The 26,242-nt window shown below is 44.2% G+C and overlaps 1 protein-coding gene across 3 annotated transcripts in view; it reads right to left on the bottom strand.

Annotated features, from left to right (window-relative positions):
- SASH1 (SAM and SH3 domain containing 1) overlaps positions 1-26,242 on the bottom strand; it is a 220,481-nt gene that overhangs the window by 60,894 nt on the left and 133,345 nt on the right. For 2 of the 3 annotated variants that reach the window (XM_055134915.1, XM_055134918.1), the window contains exons 7-8: positions 25,040-25,152; positions 13,725-13,826 (exon numbers count right to left, since the gene is read on the bottom strand). In XM_055134915.1, the coding sequence (XP_054990890.1) occupies positions 13,725-13,826; positions 25,040-25,152 (215 nt within the window). The remainder of the gene's footprint in view (positions 1-13,724; positions 13,827-25,039; positions 25,153-26,242) is intronic. The other variant, XM_055134917.1, reaches the window with a different exon arrangement.

Here is a 26,242-nt window from a genome sequence, read left to right as displayed (position 1 = left end):
ATAGCAAGGATTTCTAGTTTCACATGCTTCAGCCTAAGAAAAGAAACCACAAACCAGAAATTATCCAAAAGCTCTATTATATTTTCCATGTTAAAAATAGGATCCCTCGGAATATGGAAGAGCGGGTGTTTTGACCACGTGTTCCCGTTGAGGACCGTCCAAGGCTGTACCTCAGCTCTCTGCAGCTGCACAAACCAGCAAAGATAGATGCACCTGGTTAGTGTGCCAGGGGGCAGAGTCATTTATTCTAGTTATTACTGGGCCTGCTCTCAGAAAGCCCTTCGAACATAACTCACACCCACACGCTCAGTGAGATCGCTTCATTGGCACCAACATTTTCTCCAACACTCACCACACAATTAATTGCTTCTACTCAAATACTGATCCTCTGGTCCCACCACTGAAATCATACCAGACCCATCTCCAAACCCACTCACACAATAGCACCTTCTGAAAAGACAACAGATGGATAACATGTTTGGTAAAAGCACAATCTAATAAACATGCACTATTTACATGAAGCTCATTCTGACACCTCTGGCATATAAATCTGCAAGGCAACGGCAGTGCTGCGACCAACCCTTAGCATGCCCAATAACTACTTCTGTTAACTCAAAGACTGACCGAAGAGATCTTTACATCAAGTCGTAGACGCTGGCACCCCTTGGGTTTGTCCTTTGTGCCATGTAATCCTTCCACCACCTTTTGTGGGAGAAAGATGTTTGTTTGACCAAAGAAAAACCAAGCTACCAAGAGAAGTCACTGGCTCACATGGTTCAGAGCTGGTTAGCAACTGACCTGGCACTGGAACCCAATGTCTGATGAAAGTCTGTGAGTGGACCCAGCCTCTTGCCTGCCATGAGGGGAAGAGTTGGGTAAGACTCCGTCCTAACTTCATCTGAGAACGATGCTCTTAAGAGACTCACAACAAATACACAGCTCACCCTTTGGCTATTTTCCCTGGGAGAAGGCTGGGACGAGAGGGTGGTGTGGAATAAATGACAGGAAGTTGCCTAAGAGATGGACCTCAGTCAGTTTTCTTCCAGCTCCATCAAATCCATCTTCTCTGCCTGTCATTTCAATACTCTGACTTTTATTTCCTTTGCATCTTACTCTCAATAAAGTGTGGGCCTATAAATATTTTCTCATACTCATTTAAAGAGAGGTTAGCTAGGTCCCTATTTTACCAGCCTTAGTGTCAAAATCTCTTTGACAGTAAACTTTATCTTTCTGTCTTTTCTCACCCCAAATGAAATAAAATTTCTGGATAGCATCCACAAAAAGCTGAACAAGCACCTAAATCTGCAAGGATGCCTATAAGCACCAGAATCAATAACTTACTTGTAACTTGACTACGTTTAGGCAGATTGAGAAAAATTTCAATTATTTGGATATAAGGTAATACAACCTAGAATGAAGAATTGGCTGATATCTGTCTCAAGGACACAAGGTAGGCATAGCCTTGGAAAAGTATCAGTGTCAAGCCATACTTTTCTTTCTCTAAGCCATATTCCAGGTAAAATGACCAACACTTCATTCAGAAATGAGGAGCAGGGGTGATGCGATAGTACAGCGGGTAGGGCATTTGCCTTGCACACGGCTGGCCCAGGTTCTGTTCCCAGCATCCCATATGGTACCCTAAGCACTGCCAGGAATAATTCCTGAGTGCAAAACCAGGAGTAACACCTGTGCATCGCTGGGTGTGACCCCAAAGGCAAAAAAAGAAAAAGAAAAAGAAAAAGAAATGAAGAGCAAAGCACAAACACATCCAACTGCTCTCTGAAAGTTTCAACAAGAAGACTCCTATTTCAGTCACTAATCAAACTTACAACACCAATTCAAACCTGTTTAAGAGTAGACATACATACTGAGTTATGAATAAAAAAAATTCTGTAGGAAGAAACAATGGGAAGAATGTAAGTATTAATTTAGTTAGCTTTATAAGGTTTTTGTGAATGGCTGAAATAGTCCTTGTCTGAAATTCTTTACAAAACATAATAATATCAGAGAAAAAAGATAGTAATCAAGAAGGTAATATGGGGCTGAGGGTAGGCAAGATAGAGAAGAGACTGATATGACAGTAATAGCTGGGAATGATCACACTGGACAAAATCTGAGGGTTAATAGTAAGTAAGGGATATTCTTGAGAACCTTTCAGTATCAATATTGCAAACCATAGTGCCCAAAAGGGCTAGAGAGAGAGAGAGAGAGAGAGAGAGAGAGTGAGAGTGAGAGTGAGTGAGAGACAGAGACAGAGACAGAGAGACAGAGACAGACAGAGAGAAAAGCACCTGCCAAAGAGGCAGGCAAGGGGTGTGGGTGAGGATTGATGGGAGGGATGCTGGGGACACTGGTGCTGGGAAATGTATTCTGGTAGAGGAATGGATGTTGGAATACTGTATGACTGAAATCTAATCAGGAATGGCTTTGTAATACTCTAAAAAAAAAAATTTAAAAAAAAAGAAGGTAATGTAGGTCAGAGAGATTATTGGTTTTGAGCCACACCCGGTTATACTTCAGGCTTATTCCTGGCTCTGTGCTCAGGGATCACTCCTGGAATGATCAGGGGACCAAATATGATGCAGAGGATCAAATCCAGATCAGCCATATGCAAGGCAAGCCCTCTACTGCTGGACTATCTCTCTGGCCCTTTTAGAATGTCTTTGGAAGGGCTGGAGCAATACTACAGCAGGTAGGGTGGTTGCCTTGCATGTGGCCGACTTGGGTTCGATTCCCAGCATCCCATAGGGTCCCCCGAGCACCGCCTAGAGTAATTCCTGAGTGCAAAGCCAGGAGTAACCCTTGTACCCTCGTGCATCATCAGTTGTGACCCAAAAAGAAAAAAAAAAAGTCATTGGAGTTTATTAATGAGAAAACTAATATGTTCATTTATATTTTGATACCTCTGAAATATTAAAAAAAATCAAGTTTCTGAATTAGAACTTAGACATCATGTAGACATTTGCACCAAAAAACTAAAGGAATATTCAAAATAAAAATGATAAGTAGGAGCTGGAGCGATAGCACAGCGGGTAAGGCGTCTGCCTTTCACGAAGTCAACTGGTTTCGAATCCCAGCATCCCATATGGTCCCTTGAGCACCACCAAGGGTAATTCCTGAGTGCATCGCCGGGTGTTACCCAAAGAGCAAAAAAAAAAAAAAAAAAAGATAAGTAATCAGATCGGGACTGGGCAAACGGCTTAAAGGGCATGAACCCAGGATGCAGGATCCATGAATTTAATGCCAGCACCGTGTCATCCTTCAAGAGTGGTTCAACACGAAGACCAGACTCTGGCTATTGGGGCCGCTCTGCAAAACAACAGAACACAACCCATCTGCTCCCCATGGGATACTCGGGAGCACCAAGCCGCCCGTGTCTCCAGCACACTGTACTGGATGCCAGTTTTTTGACTCCAGTCGAGAGAAGCAAATCATTCTCCACAGGAACCGCTAACAAGAGAAAGTTAAGGGCGCTCTCTCCGAGTTCTCGCCAAGCTGTCAGCAGAGACGTCTCAAGCTCAGGACTCAGAGACAACCCTGGCTGTGGCTGCTGGGCAAAGGACCTGGGCAGACTCCTTCTGCTCTAGGGGGAGAATCACCACCCCCTCGCCAACCTGTCCCCAGATTGGATAGGCTCTGATCAAATTACCCAGAACATCTCGTGCTGTGGGAAGAGCTCCGTGGGGACCTTGAATGTCCACAAGAAGGATTTTGCGGAGATTCAAATAAACACAATATAGTATTTGGGAAAAAAAGCAAAGTGGGGGCTGGAGTGATAGCATAGCGGGTAGGGCGTTTGCCTTGCATGCAGCTGACCCGGGTTCAAATCCCAGCATCCCATATGGTCCCCTGAGCACCGCCAGGAGTAACTCCTGAGTGCAGAACCAGGAGTAACCCCTATGCATCGCCAGGTGTGACCCCCCCCCAAAAAAAAGCAAAGTGGACATGACATGGTCTCTCTGTTGCCTCAGCTCTTGGTGATACGGCGCAGGGTGTATCTAATTTGCCCCGTGTGTCGGCCCAGACCAGCAGCAATGTCACCGCTGGGGTAGGAAAAAAGGGCAATGGAGGTGAGATGTCATGACAGCACCAGAGCACTCTCCGCACAGTCTCAGTGACTCCCAAGCGAGAAATGATGAGCAGGGTCTGGGCGGAGGTGATGAGCTGAACTTGACGAAACATTCCACCATGGTGGAAACTCACCACAGCCGTAGCACCAGATAAAGAAAAGCAGTCCCAGTGCTTGGGGGGGAAACAGTTTCTGTGAACTGGGGGACAGTCATTTATCTTGAATATTAGAGAGTTCTAGGGCTTCACTGCCCTTCTTGCTTTCATATCACTGTCACTGTCATCCCGCTGCTCATCGATTTGTTTGAGCGGGCACCAGTAACGTCTCCATTGCGAGATTCGTTGTTACTGTTTTTGCCACAGGGAGCTTGCCAGGCTCTGCTGTGAGGGCGAGATACTCTTGGTAGCTTGCTGGGCTCTCCGAGAGGGGCAGAGGAATCGAACCTGGGTCGGCCGCGTGCAAGGCAAACACCCTGCCCACTGTGCTACCGCTCCAGCCCTTTATTTATTCTACACTTGAAAGAATAATTTAAATATTTCCCAAATCAAATCACTAACTTGATATGTTCCTCAAAGATTGTTTTATTGTAGCATTTTCATTATTACTTAAGCTCTGGGTACAGATCATCACATCTTATCCGATGTTTGTGTTGAAACAGAAAAACTATGATTAAGGGGCCAAGAGATAGGTCAGCAGTTAGGGTGCATGTGCATTGCTGAGGAGGACTGGGTAATCCCTGGCATTGTAGAGCCTTAGCAGTATCACATCTTTGGGCCAATGCACTGACCCGCTCCTTCAGACAGCTGAAAATCATTGAGAGGGGCCCTAGGCGTCCTGGGCACCACTGGAAACCCCCATACCTGAACAAACAAACACACAAACAAAGTACTGTCACTGTCACTGTCATCCCGTTGCTCATCGATTAGTTAGAGCGGGCACTAGTAACGTCTCTCATTGAGAGATTTATTGTTACTGTTTTGGGCATATAGAAAACACCAAGGATAGCTTGCCAGGCTCTGCCATGTGGGCGAGATACTCTTGGTAGCTTGCCAGGCTCTCCGAGAGGGGTAGAGGAATCAAACCGGGGTTGGCTGCATGCAAGGCAAATGCCCTACCGCTATGCTATCGCTCCAGCTCAAACAAAGTACACTGAGCAAAAAAAAAAAAGAGAGAGAAAACAAAACTAACCCTGCAAAAACCCAACTTTATTTTTTTTTTCTTTTTGGGTCACATCCGGCAATGCTCAGGGATTACTCCTAGCTCTGCACTCAGGAATTACTCCTGGTGGTGCTGGGGGGACCATATGTGATGCCGGTGATTGAACCCAGGTTGGCTGCATGCAAGGCAAACGCCCTACCCACTGTACTATTGCTTCAGCCCCCTAAAGTGTAACTTCTTTTTTTTTTCTTTTTGGGTCACATCCAGTGATGCTAAGGGATTGAACCCGGGTCGGCCGTGTGCAAGGCCGCTGTGCTATCACTCCGGCCCCCTAAAATCTAAATTCTTTAAGCATCTTCTGAACCTGAAAGCAAACAAAACCTCAGGACAGCAAGTTGAAAGTTCAAATGAGAACTCTTACACAATTTTGCTCTGGAGAAGACAAAATGAAAACAAATTTCACCAAAACAGAATGAAAAATTCTGTTAAAATACGTGTCCAGAGAGTTACGGAGGAACGGAGTTAAGTAGTCATCCAGCAAGCCCTTTAAAGATCTCGCGCGCACACAACAGAAGTTTGCTATTAATGAAAACCAGCAGACAACAGATTCCCCTCTGGCAAAGAGAAAGCTATTTTTCACTTCCCCTGGTAACTATCTTTAGTATTTTCAACTCTTGGAATCCATATGTGAATGTAGATTTATTGTGCAGCAACATGCAATTATCGAATGGCAGTTACAGGGGTGGAGAAGGCTATGAAATCACAGCAAAGGCGACGCTGTGGAATGACAGACATCAATATAGACATTGAGGGCCGGCGACAAAGGCCTTCACAGACCAACGCTCTCTCAAGGCCCCAGCATTCCTCCCGACAGCCAGGGAGGCTATTTCCATCTGAGCCTCCAAGAGAATCGATAGAAGACGGAAAAGGCCTGGCCTTTACACAAAAGATAATCAAAGCCTCTCAGCCGAAGCTAGACAAGGGGAATTCTCTTAAATGAATCACTCTGCTAACAGGCCACTGGAGGCTAGTAACGGAGAAGGAATATTAGGGACAGACAGCATTGCTTGGTGCATCTCCGTAGAAACAGAGGCCTGGCCAGAGTGAAGGAACTGGGGTGAGGGTCACGTAGATTTGGGCTCTGATGGGGGGATGGTGGGTGGGTGGGTGGGTGTGACCAACAGCAGGAGTGGAAGGGGTGATGGACGGGATTTGCAGAGAGTCTACGCACAACTTTCATGCATGGTAGAGGCAGGGAAATTGACAAAATGCAGGGTAAAGGACAAGCAACGTACATGTGGTGCACATGGTGAGGAGGGGGCTTCTGGCCACTCTCGTCATTGCTGACCAGCCTCCGCATCTGTGTCCCAGCAAAAACACATGTCACTCTCCAGCACATCTGGAAGGCTGTGCGAGAAGCGGAAGGACCAATGGAAACCCCAGGCCCTTTTGAGCCGGCGATGAAGAAATGGCTCGTTAGAAGCTCAGAAGCTAAGTGTCCATGTGCGCCTGCCGGGGTGTCCCTGCGGAGCACGAACGAGGCGGCGTCCGTGCGTGAGCGCAGGGAAGTGGCTTGAAGCTGGATGCTGCCGTATGAACGACCAGGGCAGGATCTGGCTTTGCCCCCTTCCCCTCAGTCACCCGAGCACCCAGCCCTGAGTCTGGTGCAGACAGAAGCAAGCACATAGCACCATGGCCTCCACAACGAACAGAAAATCTCAAAAGACGGAATATCTAACTTTAAATACACACACACACACACACATTTTATTTGGGGGTCACACCTGGAGTTGTGCAGGGGTTTCTCCTAGCTCTGCACTCAGGGACCCTGCCAGGTGGGTCCCGGGGGCCATCCGGAATGCCAGGGATCAAACCTGGGTCAGCCCTGTGCAAGGCAGATGCCCAGTTGGCTATATTATTGCTAGATTATCTGCCCCATTTTACATTTTGGCTTTTTGGGTCATACCTAGCAATGGTCAGGAGCCCCTGGCAGGACACAGGGGACCATATAGGATGCCAGGGTTTGACTGCTGGTCAGCTGTGCGCAAGGCAAACGTTCAACTAATTGTATTATCACTCCACCCTTCACCCCCAAATGATTTTATTTTAAAAAGTATTACTTGGGAGCTAAGATCCATTCATGGTGGTCAAGAAACTCTGCTCAGAGTCATATCTGAGTTCTCTCTGGAACATATGTAGGGTTGGGGGTCAAACCTGGGCTGGCCACATGCAAGGCAAGCACCCGACTGTACTACCGTATTATGGCTCTGGGCCTTGAATGCGCAATTTTTAAAGAAGCTGTCATTTCCTTCTGACAGGTCATGCCACAGGATTGACGTCTCCCCCCCCAAGGGTCCCAGATTATGCTAAGAATGGCAATGCTTTTTTAGCAGTTTTTACAAAAAAGGCTTTGGGCCTCAATTACGTGAACTTTTCCGAGATGAGTTACACTCTCTCCTCTCCACCTAATTGTAAGGCGCTGCTGACATCCGGTTTCTCTCTCCGGTTGGACAAGTCACAACCTCCCCTCCCCCCCATCTCAGAGGCATCCATCAGGTCAGCAGGCAGCGAGCGATACCAAAGGGACGCACCACGGACAATCGGGGCTTTGTGTTACCCCCCCAAACTGGCTTGATCCACATCAATCCTGAGTTACTATATTTAGTCTTCAGGATGTGTTAGGTTCATGAATTACATCTATGTTAGTCTTCAGGACTTGGGGGAGAGAGACTCAGAAAGGGACAATGAAAATCAAGGCCTGGATTCTTTGGATTATCACATCATCCTGGGACATACTACTACTTATTGCATAGGACACATTTATGTTCACAAGCTCACCCAACAGGATTCAAATGAAGGCTGCCATGGAAAGCTGGTTTTACTTTCAGGAAATCAAGAAACAACAAAGTGGCAGGAGGGGGCCGTCTCTATATAGCCATCACTTCTGCTTTTATGCAAAGAAGATAAAGAGGGAACCAGAGAGATAGCGGAAGGGTCAGGGCTCATGCCTGGCATGTGGCTGAACTGGGCTTGATCCTGATGCCAAACACCCTCCCCCCCCCAAAAAAAAAAAAAACACCACAGTGAGTATAGCCTTTAAAGACTCTTAAATACCACTGGGATAGACTTGGTTGTGCCCAGCACCCTAGGACCAAAGCAGCAGCCATGCATCCTTGAACGCTAGCATCAACCAATGGTCTCTAGATTAGAAAAAAAATTCACCAAAGGGATGGGGGTGTGGAGACAGTACAGAAGAGAAAGAATTTGCCATACGTGTGGCAGACCTAGGTTCGATTCCCCGCATCTCATTTGATTCCCCGAACACCACCAGGAGTGACCCCTGAGCACAGAGCCAGGAGTGTGCCCTGAGCACTGCTGGGTATAGCTCATAAAAATGAAGATAAAAAAGAAATCACTAAGAGTGGTTCCCAGACACCCCCCTTGCCCCGAATACCATTTGGGAGTATCCCTTTCCCCACCCTAAGAAAGGCTGAGGCTCTACTTCTAAGACATAAAACATGCTTTAAACGCCATGAGAAAAAACAAAATAAAAACAAACAAAAAATGCCATGAGAAAGGACAAATACAACTTTTTTCATAAACTACTTTCCCAATACTCTACTAGCCGGACACTGAGTTAGCCCATCCTCTGAAGACACAAAGAAAACACCGCATGCCTTTCTTGTTCAAGGAGCCCATAATTCCTAAGGGACAGAGTAGCAATGATTTCTGATCTTTAATAACTTTTACACTTAGTATGCAACTCTATAGCTTAGCAAAAGCATAAGATCAGAGATAATAAACCATATTTAGAAGGTTAAAGAAAGTCTTAGAGGAACTGAGAAATAACACAGGACGGAAGGGGCTTGCCATGCCTAAGGCCGACCAGGAGCTACTCCTGAGCCAAGAACTAGAAGTCGGTCCTGAACACTGCCAGGTGTGATCTCAGGAAAAAAAGGGGCAGTGGACTTCACTTTGAATTAGGCATCGGTTTTCACCTAGAAACATTTAGATGAAGGAGACATCTTTCAAAGATGCCTTTACATGAAGTAAAGTCTCTTGACACAATGTCACAACACAAATAAAAGCAGTAAGTGTGAAAATTATAGTGTGTATTGAATAGCACAATCATGGCCCCACGTGACTAGAGTGGAGGATCTTGAATGGGATGAGAGATAAAAGTTGAAAACTGGCTGAAGTCACATCACGTAGGGTGGTCTTGAATGTGCCCCAAAGTTTGGGACTTACCATGGGAACTGGAAAACCATCAGATGTTAGAAACTTACAATAGCCAAAAGGAAAGGTAAGTTTGAGGAGCTAGTGGAAAGGATGGGAGCACATGCCTTGCATGTGTCAATCATTGGCATAGACCTCCAAGCACGGCCCTGGAGCCTGGGGTACCAGTGAACCCATACAGCATCATACTACCAGGCCTGAACACTGACTGTCCTTCCTGCTGGTTGGCTGAACCCTGTTGGAAGTGGCCCCTGGGCCCTAACAATATGGGTTGGTAGGCCACACCAGCACCAAAAAAGGGGGAAGGTTTGAAAAGATGACAGCTTGGGTACAGCATGAATAGGAGACGAGACTGAAGAGGTGGAGGCAGAATAAGAGGACCAAATTTACAAAAAATTGACACAAGATCTGAAAAATGTTGACTTTATCCATTCTCATTCTACTTGGTTAGATAATGGCACCACGGAATATCAGAAATTCTGAAATTCTCATTCCTGCCATCTTTGTAGCACTCCTAGCTTAAGAAGCACATTGGTAATATTACAATTGCATGAGGGGCTAGAGAGAAAATAATAAAACAAAATAGCAAGATTAATAAAACACATCCAAATTGAAAGAGAAGAAAAGCTATCTCGGTCACAGATGTGATCTTTTATGTAGAAATTCTAACCATGCCACGGACATGCAGGTGTACATATACATACACATGCAAGCACACACAGTCCAGATAATAAGCAAATTCAGCAAAGATGAAGATACACAACCAACATTTTATAAAAAAAAATCAGTTACATTTTTATATGCTTAATATGAAAAAAATATTACAGTGTGTGAGATACTGAGTTTAATTTCTCACACTAAAATTAAGAGACAAAGAAAAAAAGATGTTGTTTAGAATAACCTTAAAAAGAAAAGACCTGCAAGTAAATTTGATCTATGAGGAAAGAGATATGCTGAAAACCAAAAAGTGATAAGAGGAAATAAAGAAGACATAACTACATGAAAAGGTAGCCTATTTTCACAGAATAGACTTCACATAGGTCAGATGACAATATTACCCAAATTGATCCAGTGCAATAACTATCAAAATATCAAAGTATTTCTTGCAGAACTAGCTAAATTTATCTTAAAATTCATATAGACTCTCAAGGGGCCTGACGAGCCAAAACAATCTGAACCAGGGCCAAGCTGGAGGGCTCACACGGCCAGATTTCAAAAATGACTATAAACTACATTAATCAAGCACAGTATGATTCCGACAGACATAGAAATCAAGGGGGGTGGGAAGAGATTCCAGGAATATTCTCCCACATATATGGTCAGTTCCTTTCCAAAAAGGGTACTAAGACCATTTCGCTGAAGGAAAAGGACGGTCTTTACAACAACTGCTACAGAGAAAGCTGGGTGAAGTCATATTCTATCAGGTACAAATATCAATTGTAAATGAGTGAAAAACCTGAACTTAAGACCTAGGTAAGGGGACCACGATCCAGAGGCCAGCTAGACTACTTCTGGTCCCAGAAACTGCTTTGCAGCCATGTCTCTAGACTGTGAACTAAGCCATTGCTCCACACCGGCCAAGGGGGGGAAATTATGCAATTTCTGACATAAATCTCCCTAGACTTAATTACTAAAATACTAATATACAGAAATCCTAAACCACGCGGCCGCATGAAGAGACATGAAGACATGAAGAGACTTCATGTCTCTTCATTCTCAGCAGTGGAAAATTGATTATCAAATGCTTCCTTCTCAGTAGGGCTGGTTTTTTTTTGGGGGGGGGCGGGAAACTTCAACAACAATAGTGAGTTTTGTGTTGAAATATGGAATGTAATCAAGGTAAAGAGAAAATGAAGTGAAATTTATCAGTTACGAGGTAGGTTGGGGGGGTGGGAGTGGGAGGTATACTGGGGTTTTTGGTGGTGGAATATGGGCACTGGTGAAGGGATGGGTGTTTGAGCATTGTATAACTGAGACATAAGCCTGAGAACTTTGTAACTTTCCACATGGTGATTCAATAAAATAAATAATTAAAAAAAATCTAGGTCAGGGGAGAAAATCCTGTGTGCTGAGTGCATGCTTGGCAGCAGGAGACCCTGGGGTCTGACCCCCAACACAAAATAGTCTCCTGAACACTGAGCTGGCAATGACCTGAGCAGAGCTGCAAGGAGCCCTCGAGTACCACTAGGTGCGGCCAAGAAACACAAGCAAAAAATAATAAAGTAACTAATTCAAGCTCTAAAACATTAAAACAAAACTTTTAGAACTTGTAATCATTTTTTGGATATAACCTTAAAAGTATAGGTATCACTGTAGCACTGTCATCCCGTTGTTCATCGACCTGCTCGAGTGGGCACCAGTAACGTCTCCATGGTGAGACTTGTTGTTACTGTTTTTGGCATATCGAATATGCCACAGGGAGCTTGCCAGCCTCTGCCATGTGGGCAGGATACTCTTGGTAGCTTGCCGGGCTCTCTGAGAGGGACGGAGGAATCGAACCCAGGTTGGCCGTTTGCAAGGCAAATGTCCTGTCGGTCTGGCTGCGACATCTGTCACCCCATTGGTCACCAAGGTTGATTCAACTGATCTGGCTGGATAGGCGGGTGTTGTCTTCCTCCCTCACCACTCCATGTGCATCTTTCCCGAAGCTGTGCGCACGGTCAAAGAGGACAGCCATCCCCAAATAGAGATGGACCGGTCTTCGGTCGAGGGTATATGAGTAGCTGCGCTCCCCTGCTAGAACCTCCAAACAAAATATAGGTACCAAAAGAAAATGTAAATTTGATTTTAAAATTAAAAGCACGTGCCTCAAAGGTCACCATCAGGAGTGTGAAGAGGCCAAAGAGATAGTACAGTGGGCAAGGTACTGTTATTTGTACATGGCCAAGCTAAGTTTGATCCCGGGCAAGACATATGGTCCCTTGGTAAGCCAGGGGCACAGCTGTGATGGGCTATACCAACTACTCTCCCCACCCCTCCCATACACACACAAGAGTGAAGAAAAGGCAACTAATGGAAAACACGTATCATATATCTGATAAGGAATTAACTAAACATATAAATATATAAAAAAAACTTCAACAACCATTAACAAAACTGACAACCCAATTCAGGAATAGGCAAAGAACTGAAACAGATAATTAACCAAAGAAGTGACACAAGTGGCCAACCACGTACAAAGTTGCTCATAATCACTAGAGAATCAGGAACTCAATTCAAGACAACACAATACCATCTCATATCCATTTGGTTGGCGAATATCAAAGAGAAAACAGCAAACATTGTCAAGGAAACAGAGAATCTGAAGTCTGCATGCAATGTCATTGGGAACATAAACTGGTGTGACCACTGTAGAAAACAGTATGAAAATGGTTCAAAAAGTGAAACTTTGGATGATGTCCAAAAATGTGGCTCCTGCTTATCTGGACTCAAAGGAATTGGTGGCAGGGATTCAGAAACCTATAATATAACAATGCTCACAGCAACATTGCTTACAGCAGCTAAAGAGAGAAATAACGAAGTATCTATCAACATCTATCAATGGATAATCTATCAATGGATAAGTAAAATATGGTACACAGAGACAGAGGAATGTAACTCCTCCATAAAAAGGAAGAAACATCTAACATATGATGCAAAAAAATGCATGAATCTTTCAAACACTATCCTCAGTAAAATAAGCTGAAAACAGAACAACACACGTATGATGCCACTTACACAAGGTACCTAGAATAGTCAAATGCATAGACAGAAAGTGGAACTTGGCTGACAGGGAATAGAGAGGGATGAGAATGGAGAATGCATGGTTATGAGATTTCCATGTAGGGTAATGAAGAATTTCTGGAAGTGGACTGTGGTAAGGAAAGCAGTATGATCATACTGAGTTGAACAATAAACTCTTTTCCATGGTAAATAAGAAGTTGCCTTCATCTTTACCATAAAGTGGGGTCTGGAGGGTAGGAGCGGGGAGCACAAATAACACAAACTGACTGTCAGGAATCTGTCAGCTAACAAAATCTGAGGAACGTGCAAGAGATGCTTCAGCAGGTGTTCAGAGATACAAAAAAGAAATCTCAAGGCAGGGATCACATCCAGTAATGCTCAGGAATTACTCCTGACAGTGCTTGGGGGACCAACAGATTCCAAACCAGGTCGCCTGTGTGCAAGACATGAATGCCAGCCTTGCGAGCCATCGCTCCGGTCCCTAGGATGCCCCTTTTCAGCAGAGATGGTGAAGATGCTCAAAGAGACAGCGACTTACATTGCAATTTGAAGAGCCATCGAATGTTGGGTAACAACCATCAGGCCAGTCGGCAGGGTCCAAGGCGGCTGACTGGCGGTGCTGGGCCTCATACTCCTTGAGCTGCAACAAGAAGCAATGGTTTCCTTCAGCCACTGCTGGTGACCAAGTGCCAGCCAGAGTCAAGGTTCCCCAAACCCAAAGGAAGATCCACACCCTGCCCTGTGGGTTTCCATCTGAATCAAACCCAGGACATAAGGGACGCTTTGTATTCTGTGCTCAATAAAACCCTTCAATTCCGCCTGCAACTGCCTCCAACATCCAAATTCATTTTTCTTTTCGGTTCAATTTCTTTTAGGTTTAAAAACATGAATTGCCTGTAGTTTGGCCTCTGAACTACCTTTCCAAGCTTTCCCATGGAGCAGACACAATGTGGTAAACCACAGACTTTAAACCCAGGAGGAAATGTGGGACCTTTTTTTTTTTAATTACTCCTTGACTGGTTTGAGATTACTTCAAGCTATCAATTCAATGCAATCCCCTAACATATATTTTGCGATTTATCAGAACTCAAATGTATTGGGGTCTTAAATGAATGAGGGAAAATAATGTGTAAGCTAGAATATGTTCAGAGACACTACAAGTTTGCATTCCAGAACTTGGTTTCAACTTCTCTGAAAAGTATAGAAAGTCAGGTGATGTACTGCAGAAAATGTGCTAACTTTAGTTAGAGTATCTTCCCAAGTGGCAAATGTGAGATGGGCCAGGTATTTCAGAAACATTATATGCATGCATTAAATTCATGCCAGAAAGCAGGTTCTGAGTATGAATTTAAGATATTGAGCAAATCAATATTCCATGAGAGAGTCACAAGTCAACAGCCTGGGCGACGGTGTGGGGTGAGCCCCTCCATGAATGAAGCTATGAGGATGAGGTCACTGACAGCTGCTCAAAGGAGGGAAAAAAAAATTCCTAAAAGGAAGCATTCTTGAGGCTGGAGCAATAGCACAGTGGGCAGGGCATTTGCCTTGCGAGCGGCTGACCCAGATTCAATTCCCAGTATCCCTATGGTCCCCTGAGCACCACCAGGGGTAATTCCTGAGTGCTGAGCCAGGAGTGACCCCTGTAAATTGCTGGGTGTGACCCAAAAAGCAAAAAAAAAAAAAAAAAAAGGGAAGAAAGCATTCTTTCTACTACAAGACTCTTTTCTGTATACTCAAGTGACAGGAAATGAACCTGGAGAGGTAGACAATATTGACTATTGGTTAAGAGTGTGGCCACAGAACCAAATAGAGGCTGTCACAGTTCATTAGCTAACTTCTCCCAGAAGTGGCAGTTGAAAGAGATAAAGGTAAGCGGTCAGTGCCCAAGTCATATATCTAATTTTCTCCACCAAGAAAATAGGAATACCTTGAATCTATTTCAGAGGGGTGTGACTAGAATTAAGTTAGATAGTGCTGCAAAGCTCTTAGTACTCTGTGCCTGAATAAGGACATTTCTTCTGATAGCAGGATAATAACCACCCGGAAGGCATCAGACAAGAGAGAGCTCCAAGTTCATAGCAAGCCTCTTCTGCTATGAGAGATACTAAGATTATTTTAATCTTTCTAGTGTGTTAGGGGCGTGAATATTATTCTAATCTCTGTGGCACACACTGAAGTCATATTTTAGGATGCTCTTTAATATGAGATATATGGGATACAGTGACCTCTCTCCTGTGAGATGGAACCCCATCCTTCTGAGCCCCAACTAGCTCCTTAATCTACTGAGGAGTCACCAAGAAAACATCACGTTTAATGAAAACAGAAAAAATTCTGAACTGCATTAACTCTAAACATATTTTATAGCTGCCATTTCCATTTGGGTTGGGGAGAAAGAGTGGGGACAAGAGTCCAAGTGCTCCCATCTTCACTGCAGTCAAGACTGGGAGGCAGTCTAAGAATGAACAGACAAAGAAGGTCTCTCTCTCTCTCTCTCTCTCTCTCTCTCTCTCTCTCTCTCTCTCTCTCTCACACACACACACACACACACACACACACACGGATTTTTTTTTTGGGGGGGGTCATTTAAAATGACGATGAAAACACTGCACTTGTAACAATATGAATGATCTTTGATCATATATGGATTCACCACATCTCCCAAAAGGCAAGTCCTTCCATTACCAAACTCATAGTAAAAGAAGATGCAGATGTGATTGTGAAGGTGAGGGTGAGAGAGCGGAACTGGAGGATGTTGGTTAAAAGGTATAGGCTTCCTCATTTCTCTAGACTGTGAACTAAGCCATAGCCCCATGCCGGCCGAGGAGAGGAAATATCCTTCTTTCTCAGTTCTTTTCCCTTTTCGGGGAGAAATGCAGCGTGGCGTCCGCCATATTATGAGGTCTATTAAGCAGTCACAAACTTGGTGGCTCGGGAAGGGGAAAAAAAATTTTTTTTTATGTACTTGGAACAGCGGGACGCTTGGGCAGTCTGGGGCCGGGGCTGATACCAGCGCATGCTCCGCCAAGATTCCACCCGGGTGGCCACACTTTTGTGCACCCGCTTTGCTGCTGATCGACCAGGATCCGGAGGCCAGCTAGACTACTTTTGGTTCCAGAAACTGCTTGCAGCCATGTCTCTGGACTGTGAACTAAGCCATAGCCCCACGCCGGCCAAGGACAGGAAATATCCTTCTTTCTCGTTTTTTTTTTCCCTTGTTGGGCAGCGTGGTGTCAGCCATATTAAGAGGACTATTAAGCAGGCACGAACTTGGTGGCGTGGGAAGGAGGGAAATAAAAAAAGAGTTAAGTACTTGGAACAGCGGGACTTCATATCTCTTCATTCTCAGCAATGGAAAACTAATTATCAAATGCTTCCTTGGCAGTAGGGCTGTCTTTCTTGGGGGGGAAACTCCAACAACAATACTGAGTTTTGTGTTGAAATATGGAATGTAATCAAGGTAAAGAGAAAATGAAGTGAAATTTATCAGTTATGCAGGTGGGGGCGGGAGGGCGGGGGGCGGGGGGAGGGAGGTATACTGGGGTTTTGGGTGGTGAAATATGGGCACTGGTGAAGGGATGGGTGTTTGAATATTGTATAACTGAGACATAAGCCTGAGAACTTTGCAACTTTCCACATGGTGATTCAATAAAATAAATTAAAAAAAAAAAGGTATAGTCTTCTGGGTTTTGATTTTTGTTAGTTTAGGGTGTTTCCCCAACAATCCTTCCCCTCTCCCCCACCCACATCCTTTGGTGTTCAGACACAGTTCAGTGCTTGGGGAATCATGCACACTCAGGCCTCCTGGATATCAGCACTAGGCGTATTGAGCAACTCTCAAGTATCAGAACTCCAATGTTAAGATAAGTCGTGAAATGGGAGAAGATAAAGGATATGTGAGCATCACTGCATTACAGGCAGAAAAGTTGGTAGCAGAGGAAATCCTGAGAATTCTCATGACAATGAAAAATTTCCTTTTTTTTTTTTTTTTCAGATTACCTAAGGATAGTGGTGGCACATCATGGATAATTTGCTGATGGTGGAATGCAGGAACCACAAGTGTTAAACTTTAACTTTACTATAAGCATATTACTTAAACTATAAACTTTTAAAATTCTTTTTCCTGGGTCTGGAGTGATAGCACAGCAGGTAGGGCGTTTGCCTTGCAGGTGACCGACTCGGGTTCGATTCCCAGCATCCCATATGGTCCTCTGAGCACTGCCAGGGGTAATTCCTGAGTGCAGAACCACGAGTGACCCCTGTGCATCGCCGGGTGTGACCCAAAAAGCAAAAAAAAAAAAAAAGACAAAAAAAACCCAACAACAAAAAACAATAAAATTTGTTTTCCTGTTTTTCTCTTATTTGTATATATGATGTAGCAGATGCTAGCAAACAGCACATAGTAATTCACAATATATGTAAGCAAACCATTGTGCTGCATATCTTCATTAACCAGACACATGCACACATACAACAGCTATATATCAATAAAACCAGAGAAAGTGATAGTATTTGTGTTTTTTCCTCTTTTCTTTGAGGGGGATGGTGGTGGTGGTGGTGGTGGTGTAATACTGGGGATGGTAGGGCTTACTCATGATTCTGTACTCAGGGATCACTCCTGATAGGCTTGGGGACCATATGTGTTGCCAGGGATCAAACCCAGGTCAGCTGCATGCAAAGTGAGCACCCTAACCATTGTACTATCACTCTGGTCCCTATTTGTGCATCTTCTGATACAGATTTAATTTATGCTCTAACCAAATTTACCTTTTATTTTCTAAGTGCAAAGTGCTGTGTACCTTAAAGTTTAAAAATAGGACTTCTAAAATTTTATTTTGAGAGTTTTTATAAAGAAAAAAAGTTTGGTTACAATTTAGAGTTATACTGTCTTATTCCACTCTGCTCCCCCCAAAATTTGATTTAAATATGATTTTAGAGAGGAAAGATCATTGTCAATTCATTTGAGAATTTGAACTTAAAAAACAAATTTATAGTGTTTTGTTTTAGCTTAATTGAAAGAGTTTTTAAGACCTGACAGTTTTAAGTGTGTGTGCGTGTATGGACCAGAAAGAAATATTTCCTCACAACCTATTTTCCTTAACCTCATGGTTTTTCTCAAAGCAAAAGTCTAAGACATGACTCTTGGAGAGAGGGTCATCTTTGGTAGTTTAATGCTTTTTGTGTCTTTAGGGAGAGACAATTTTAAAATGTTCCCATTGCTACGAGTTCCTATTGTACAGAACATTTATATGATATTGAATTTAACTCCCCTCCAGCTGCAATTTTAATTCATTTCCCTTTATTGTGTCCTCAGTAGAGACTGAAACAAAATAAAAGTCTTCAGCACATCCTGAAAATGTATTATTTAATAATCCTTCATAGGTGAAGAGGTGAGAAGTGATTAAGTTCTTTTCCATTCCCCTCCCCCCAATTCTTCTTGAAGATAAATTCTTTTCAATTTCACCATATGGATCTCTACTTTTTAAAGAAAGAACGGAAAAACCCTTAATTCATTTAGGATCACTTCCCAAGCCTCTCTAGTTGCCCAACTCTCTGTGACTGATGCACAAACACTTCTACAACAAAACAATTGAATAAAATATATAGGCGTCCTGTTTCTAAGCCTGTTGCTCTGGTAGACCAGATGCCCAGACTATGTTGCAGAATTGGTTACTATATTCCCAGTTTCTGTGGACATGTGTTCACATACACATCCTGCTCTGTAGAACTTTCCCTGGTTGACAGGAGCTGTCTCCCTAGAGACGCCTAGAAGGTGGATTCCTCCTCTCCAATCAGCTTTGTTCTTTCTCTGGCAGGACTGACTCTGCAAAGCAATTTGCTTTCTAGAGCTTGTCACTCCCTGAGGGATCAGACTCTGACTAGAATTTTCCCGAAATCTGTACCGTTGCTTCCCCTGTCTCTCCTGCTTGTTTGCCTCTCTCCCTTTAAGAGGTGCCTCCTGAAAGCTTTCCTGCAATAAATCATGTTCACGACAATCCCTGTCTCAGGTTTTGCTTCTAGGAAACCTGATGTAAGACAACTGGCATAAAGAAAATTTATAATGCCCAAACATCTGTTGACTGGTGACATATATCAAGCACCTTTCCCCTTAAATCCCCAAGAACTTTATTTTAGACTTCCACACATATATGAACGTGAGCAATTGGATATATACTTCTGAGATGGAGAAATATGCAACATTTACTAATGAAACCATCATGAGCAGTTTTAGGAGTAACAATGGTACCAATTTTTAAGGAAATAAGAAGACTAAATCATGATCATACACCTCCCAATATCCTAAAGATGCCGCTGCCGGTTCAAATGGCAAAGGGCAGATGTTTCTACAAGGCAGCTCCACCATTGCTGAGTAGCACTGCTGAAAAAACAACAGTGCTTCATCCAAAGCTTTAAATGTGAATTTATTCCTTGGCTCCCATCCTTACTGCCATACCACCAAAATGATTCAGATAATTGGATAAATTGGGGCTTCTCTACTAACTCACACAACTAACACCAAATTTAAATACCAAAGATTACTTGCCAAGAGCTATGTATGCTCTTAAGACAGCACCTGAGTTGTGTTTAGACTATGTTAAGGACTTAGATTAGATCCTCTAAATAGTTTTTAAAAAACAAGTCAGTAAGTAGTTTACCAGACTATTAGAAAATATTTGAAATGCCACTAGATTTAATGAAACTATTCAGCTAGTAAAACAAAAAAACACACATTAAACTGCAACTTTATTAAGTTACACGGAAACTTAATAAATACACCGAGTTGTTTCATCAGCTTCATTCTCTTTCAATGCTTTTGCAGCTTCCATGGACTATTATTCCTTTCTTTCTGTCTTTTCATGCTAACCTTTATATTGATGCCCAGGTTTCCAGGAGTGTCAAGCATGGCCGGATACTTTACAGAAGAAAAAAAACCGAAAGTAGATAATGGACCAAACATGATGACCTCTCAGTGTCTGTGTTGCAAGCCATAATGCCCAAAAGTAGAGAGAGAGTATGGGGAATATTGTCTGCCATGGAGGCAGGGGGAGGGTAGGGAAGGGGGGGGTATACCCGGGATATTAGTGGTGGAGGATGTGCACTGGTGGTGGGATGGGTGTTTTATCATTGTGAAATTGTAACCCAAACATGAAAGCTTGTAACTATCTCACGGTGATTCAATAAAATTAAAAAAAAAAGGAGTGATGATCATTGTGAGATTGTAACCCAAACATGAAAGCTTATAGCTATCTCACGGTAATTCAATAAGATTTTAAAAAAGGAAGGAAGGAAGGAAGGAAGGAAGGAAGGAAGGAAGGAAGGAAGGAAGGAAGGAAGGAAGGAAGGAAGGAAGGAAGGAAGGAAGGAAGGAAGGAAGGAAGGAAGGAAGGAAGGAAAGAAAGAAAGGAAGGAAGGAGGAAAGAAAGAAGGAAAGAAAGAAAGAAGGAAAGAAAGAAGGAAAGAAAGAAAGAAAGAAAGAAAGAAAGAAAGAAAGAAAGAAAGAAAGAAAGAAAGAAAGAAAGAAAGAAAGAAAGAGAAGGAAGGAAGGAAGGAAGGAAGGAAGGAAGGAAGGAAGGAAGGAAGGAGGAAAGGAAGGAAGGACGGAGGAAAGAAAGAAAGAAGGAAAGAAAGAAAGAAAAAAGAAAGGAAGGAAGGAAGGAAGGAAGGAAGGAAGGAAGGAAGGAAGGAAGGAAGGAAGGAAGGAAGGAAGGAAGGTATCCATCAATGGGACCAGATTAACAAAGAGCCCCAAACTGTCTTGCTTTGGACATGGGTACAATTTTCCCCAATAAGAGGACATTTGGGGGGATACACCTAACTCCAAATGGCACATGAGATAATGTCTCCCATGATGCCGGGTTGTCCTATCAGAATTAAAGTCTAGGAGTGCGCTCCTTAGTGTGTGGGTTTCTGCTGATAGGAGGCAGCAAGCACCAGGTGCCTAGAGGGAGACGGGACAGAGTGATGGTGCAGCCTGTTGGGTGGGTGTTTGCCTTCCAAGCAGCCAACTGGGGTTTGATCCCTGGCACCCTATGTGGTCTCCCAGCACCACCAGGAGTGATTCCTGAGCGCAGAGCCAGGAGTCAGCCCTGAGCACCACCGCTGGGTGTGGTTCCCAAACAAACAAAAATAAAATAAAAAACAGATGTCTGGAAGAACGCACTCCCTCTCACAATCTGAGAAGTGGTGGCTTTCGCATCCTCAGCAATCCAAGTACCTTGGGATCCCCCATTTTTATTGTGGTGATCATGATTTACAATGGTAATATTTCAAGGCATACAATAAATATTTTGAGGACTGACTATTTCAAGATGATGTTGCACTGAGTCCACCAGCAGAGTTCCAAAAAAAAAAATTTTTTTTTTTTAAATTCATCCATTTGTGTATTTTCGCTGAGCCAAAAATGTAATCCAACGGTTAGGCATGCAAATGTATTTATTTTATATCACTGAGTCCTGTCCCTGATCCCTCGTTTCTGGCCATAAGTTGAAGGAGGTTGAGTCTCTCCCCAGACTGCTTTCCACTCTTAGTGACGTTTTATTTTCAAGGAAGCAAGATAATTTTTATCGAGACTTATTAACAGAGATGTGAGGGGGGAGATAGGGAGTGTGTGTTCAAGAGAAAACACAGGCTCTTGCAGAGTGGAAACAGGCAAGCAGAGAAACATCAAGATAAGCGAGCGAGATACGTATTCAAAGGAGACCTTGGACTTGAAAAGCAAGCCTGCTCAAGAAGGGATTGCCCTGGGACAGTTTGATTCAAACTAGAAAGAAGCCCCACGCTGCAAGACCCTAGCTCCAGGCCGTGCGTGGCTCCGCTCCTCTGCCTTTGTCACATGGTGTCCCATCCTAGGATGCCTGGACAAGGTCATCTGTTTTTTCCACTGTGTTTTTAAAAAAAGACTTGGTACAAAATATTCTGAGTTCTTGAGGAGCTCGGTCTTTGCATCTGAAACTAGGGACGGGCAGCCAACCTGGCAGGAGCCAGGCCGTGTGGCTGAAACCTCTAGGCAAGTGTGTGCGTGGCTGTGCCCCTCTCGCCAAGTTGGCTTCGAATGCCCTGGCCCTGGATTCGATGGCCAGCTGTTGAAATGATGAGCTCAGAGAGCACTTCAAACCCTGGTTTCCTCCCCCAACTGGGAGAGCCTGCCTTAGCTTCTTTTTCAATTACAGAAACACGCTACCAAGAGTGGGCCATGCTAAAGGCACTCTTTTTTTGTTTGTTTGTTTGTTTGCTTTTTGGGTCACACCCGGCAATGCACAGGGGTCACTCCTGGCTTTGCACTCAGGACTTACTCCTGGCGGTGCTCAGGGGACCCTATGGGATGCTGGGAGTCAAACCCGGGTCAGCTGCGTGCAAGGCAAATGCCCTACCCGCTGTGCTATCACTCTGGCCCCAGCTAAAGGCACTCTTGATCTTCTTCTTCTCCAACCAAACTGCATCAAGCAAGGGACCCTCAGGTGTGGGTCCGAGGACATCATCCACATTTGGGGGAGCTGGAGAGACAGTTCAATGGGCTCAGTGTGAGCTTTGTATACAGGAGACCTGGCTTAGGTCCCGAAGCCCACCAGAAACAACCTCTGAGTGGCTGTGGCCCCCCAAACAAAGAAACAAAAGTTTTAATGTTTAGGAGGAAAATATGGCAGCAGCAGCATCACTTCTACAATTGTAAGCTAAGGCCCTTGTCCCTACCGACACCCGCGATCACACAGACACCCGGCCTGGCAGCCGGGTTGGCTGGGCCAAGGAGTACAGGGGCAGAAGAGCCAAGTCTAGGCAATCAGGCCGTGCCACCACTTTGCTTGAGTGGAGACACGGGAAGTCAGAGTCCCATGTTTCTTCCCAATCAACAGAGCAACACAAGTTGGTCAGCGAGCATCTAGAAGGGCCCTAAGGTCTCTGACTCAAACCCTGTCCGTCCTCCTACCTCCCACCTCCATCAATTACAATTATTATTATTAATATTTTGGACACCATTATCTCAGCACAACAAAGCAAACTCTTCCCCTCAGCTACTGAGGTTTGGGTTCAGATCTACTCAAATACAGATGCCATCACTGACTCGGGGTTCAGCTCTCTTAAGAGTACTCAGTGGTCAATCCTGACTCACTTCAAGAGTTCCTTGGTGACTTGCAAACTTCATTTGTTTGTAAACCTCCCGACAAATTTATGGCTTGTCTATGTAGCACTGAACTAATTCTAAGTGAAAATCCAACAATCAGTGGGGTTACTGGGCAAAGTCACGCAGATGACTTGCTGATGTCTGTCTCATGACCATCACTGCCCCTCCAGTGTCCAAAAACCTTCACGAGATTTCCTTACACACCCAATCAGAAAAAAACAAAACAAAACATGATACAATAAGCTGCAACTAGAATCCACTTAGAAGTAAAAGTGAACAAGATGTAAAACTTGGTCCACAGGTTAAAGTTTAATTTCCTGGGGATATGACTCAATAGTCATGTGTAGGCCTTGCATGTGTGAGGCCCTGGATTCAGTGCCTGGTACCACAAAACAAACAACAAAACCATACTGACTCTCTACTTCTCCCTGTCCCCTACTCCCAGTAACACCAACCCCCTCAAAAAAAGAAAAGTTTAGTCTCTGGATACATCTTATGGAACATATATTTATAATGTTTGTCTCCTATCTTTGCTTTTTACTAAACTTGCTATCACTGATTCTTACCCCTTGACAAGATTAGTAAACTGTGCAATGACATCTACAAGATAATTTTCTTCATTAAAGTGGTCCACAGCTCAAAAATATTGGCCATCCACCCATCCATCCACTTATTCTTATATTATCACATGCGCAAATCTCACATTAAAATGTGGAGTGCTTATATCCAATAAAACAACACTTCCTCAGCAAATACCACTTTACTGATTATTTGAAGGCACTGTGACTTCAGTACTGTTAATAGCTGTGTTTCAGTTCTGCAATGCTCCAACCGCACTGACGGTCACAGTATCAGTACTTCTCCAGCAGTGTCCCCAAATCCTCCGCCGTTATCCCACTCTACCCTCTTTGCAAACTTGGTTCCAAAGATCAGCTCTCAGGGGCTGTTAACGGCTGTTTTTGCTTGTTTGTTTGTTTTTGTTGTTGTTGTTTTAATTCCCTTCCTACATTTCTTTACATTTCCCATATGAAATAAACCAGTTGTTAGGAGATTAAACAGCACGTTCCTATATTCTCTCACACCCCTACCTTAGTCTAAAAGTCACTGCAACACAACGGCATAGAAGGTCTGCTCCTTATTTCAAAAACTGCTTCTCACTGTTATGACGATTGGGAAGTCCAGGAGGTTCATTGCTTAGTGGGATGCTCTTGGCCATGGTGGGATCCCACCTCCTGGTTCACAGGCAACCGTCTCCTCATGGTGTCCTCACATGGCCGAGGAGTGAGGCAGCTCTCTGGAGCCTCTTTTATAAGGTCACTCATCTCGTTCACGAGAGCTCCACCCTTAGACACGAACCTCCTTCCCAAAGGTCCCTTCGAATGGCATCACACTGGGCGTTGGACTTGCACAAGGGAACTTGGCTAGAGACACAAGCTCTGGCTACACTAGACCCCAAACATTTTTTAAAAGAAAGGGGATTGATAAGTGAAAATTGAGCGTAGTGACAAGAGGGAACATGGAGGAATGGGCTTCAATGAATCAGGAGAAGGGTGGGAAGGCATTAGAACTTTGGGATGGGAGTGGTGACAATGACACCCATAGAGAGAGAGAGGTGGGAAGTTAAATCCTTAAAACAAAATAATATTGCAGACCAATGACCACTCACTGGAAAATTTGGAAAAAACTAAACTGGTGAAGTATTCACCAACGCAAACCAGATATCCATCCCTACTTACCCTTGCAAGAGCTTCCTCAATGGTGATCATCTTTTCCTTGACCATCATCATCAGCTGGATCCGCTCCTCGTCACTCATTGTGATCTCACTTGCAACATAGCCCACGTCTTCTCCTAGAGATGAGAGGCAAAGAACAGCAGGGCTGAAAACAAGAGCTACCTAAACACCAGTCTTGAACGTTTGCCCTCTGGTGCTCCAGAGGGCTGTAATTCAGAGCATTGTCTAACATTGTACTTAACTGATGGAACAACAAGGGCAGTTATGAGCTGCTCCTTCAGGAAGCCAATGGAGCCCATATTGGGGGGAAAGAGACCCCAAGAACATATCGTAAAAATAAATCCTGAATTGTGACCAGAGCTTTTGTACTGAAAGGTGTAGTACTGACAGAAAACCAAAAGGGAGTTTGGAATGAGGAGAGGGGCAGAGAGCATATAAAAAAGACCCTGCTGGGGCCGGAGCGATAGTACAGCGGGTAGGGCGTTCGCCTTGCATGCGGCCGACCCAGGTTCGATCCCCGGCATCCCATATGGTCCCCCAAGCACCACCAGGAGTAATTCCTGAGTGCAGAGCCAGGAGTAACCCCTGTGCATTGCTGGGTGTGACCCAAAAAGCAAAAAAAAGACCCTGCTACAGAGAACTTTCTCAGCTCAGTGTTCTTTGGTCCTGATTTTAGAACTATGGAGAACTGTGGAGATAAGGAAACACTTGCACAGAGGCATGGAGGACACCCTCTGCTGTGCTGACAGAAGGCAGGGCTGCAAAGGCAGAGAGAAGCCTATGAAACGGGGGCTGGAGAGATAGCACAGTGGTAAGGGCATTTGCTTTGCACACAGTCGACCTGGGTTCGATTCCCAGCATCCCATATGGTCCCCTGAGCACCGCCAGGAGTCATTCCTGAGTACATGACCCAGGAGTGGGCTGGAGTGATAGCCCAGCGGGTAGGCATTTGCCTTGCATGCAAACAATGAGGTTTGTTTGCATGCAAGGAATAGAGGTTCGATTCCTCTACCCCTATCGGAGAGCCCAGCAAGCTACTCAGAGTATCCCACCTGCACGGCAGAGCCTGGCAAGCTACCCGTGGCGTATTCAATATGCCAAAAACAGTAACAAGTCTCATTATGGAAACGTTACTGGTGCCCGCTCAAGCAAATCTATGAGCAAGGGGATGACGGTGATACACTGATACAGTGATGAGCCAGGAGT

Source organism: Sorex araneus, chromosome 4, assembly GCF_027595985.1.
Source record: "Sorex araneus isolate mSorAra2 chromosome 4, mSorAra2.pri, whole genome shotgun sequence".
Classification (NCBI taxonomy): Eukaryota; Metazoa; Chordata; class Mammalia; order Eulipotyphla; family Soricidae; genus Sorex; species Sorex araneus.
This window is presented reverse-complemented; position numbering and strand designations above follow the sequence as displayed.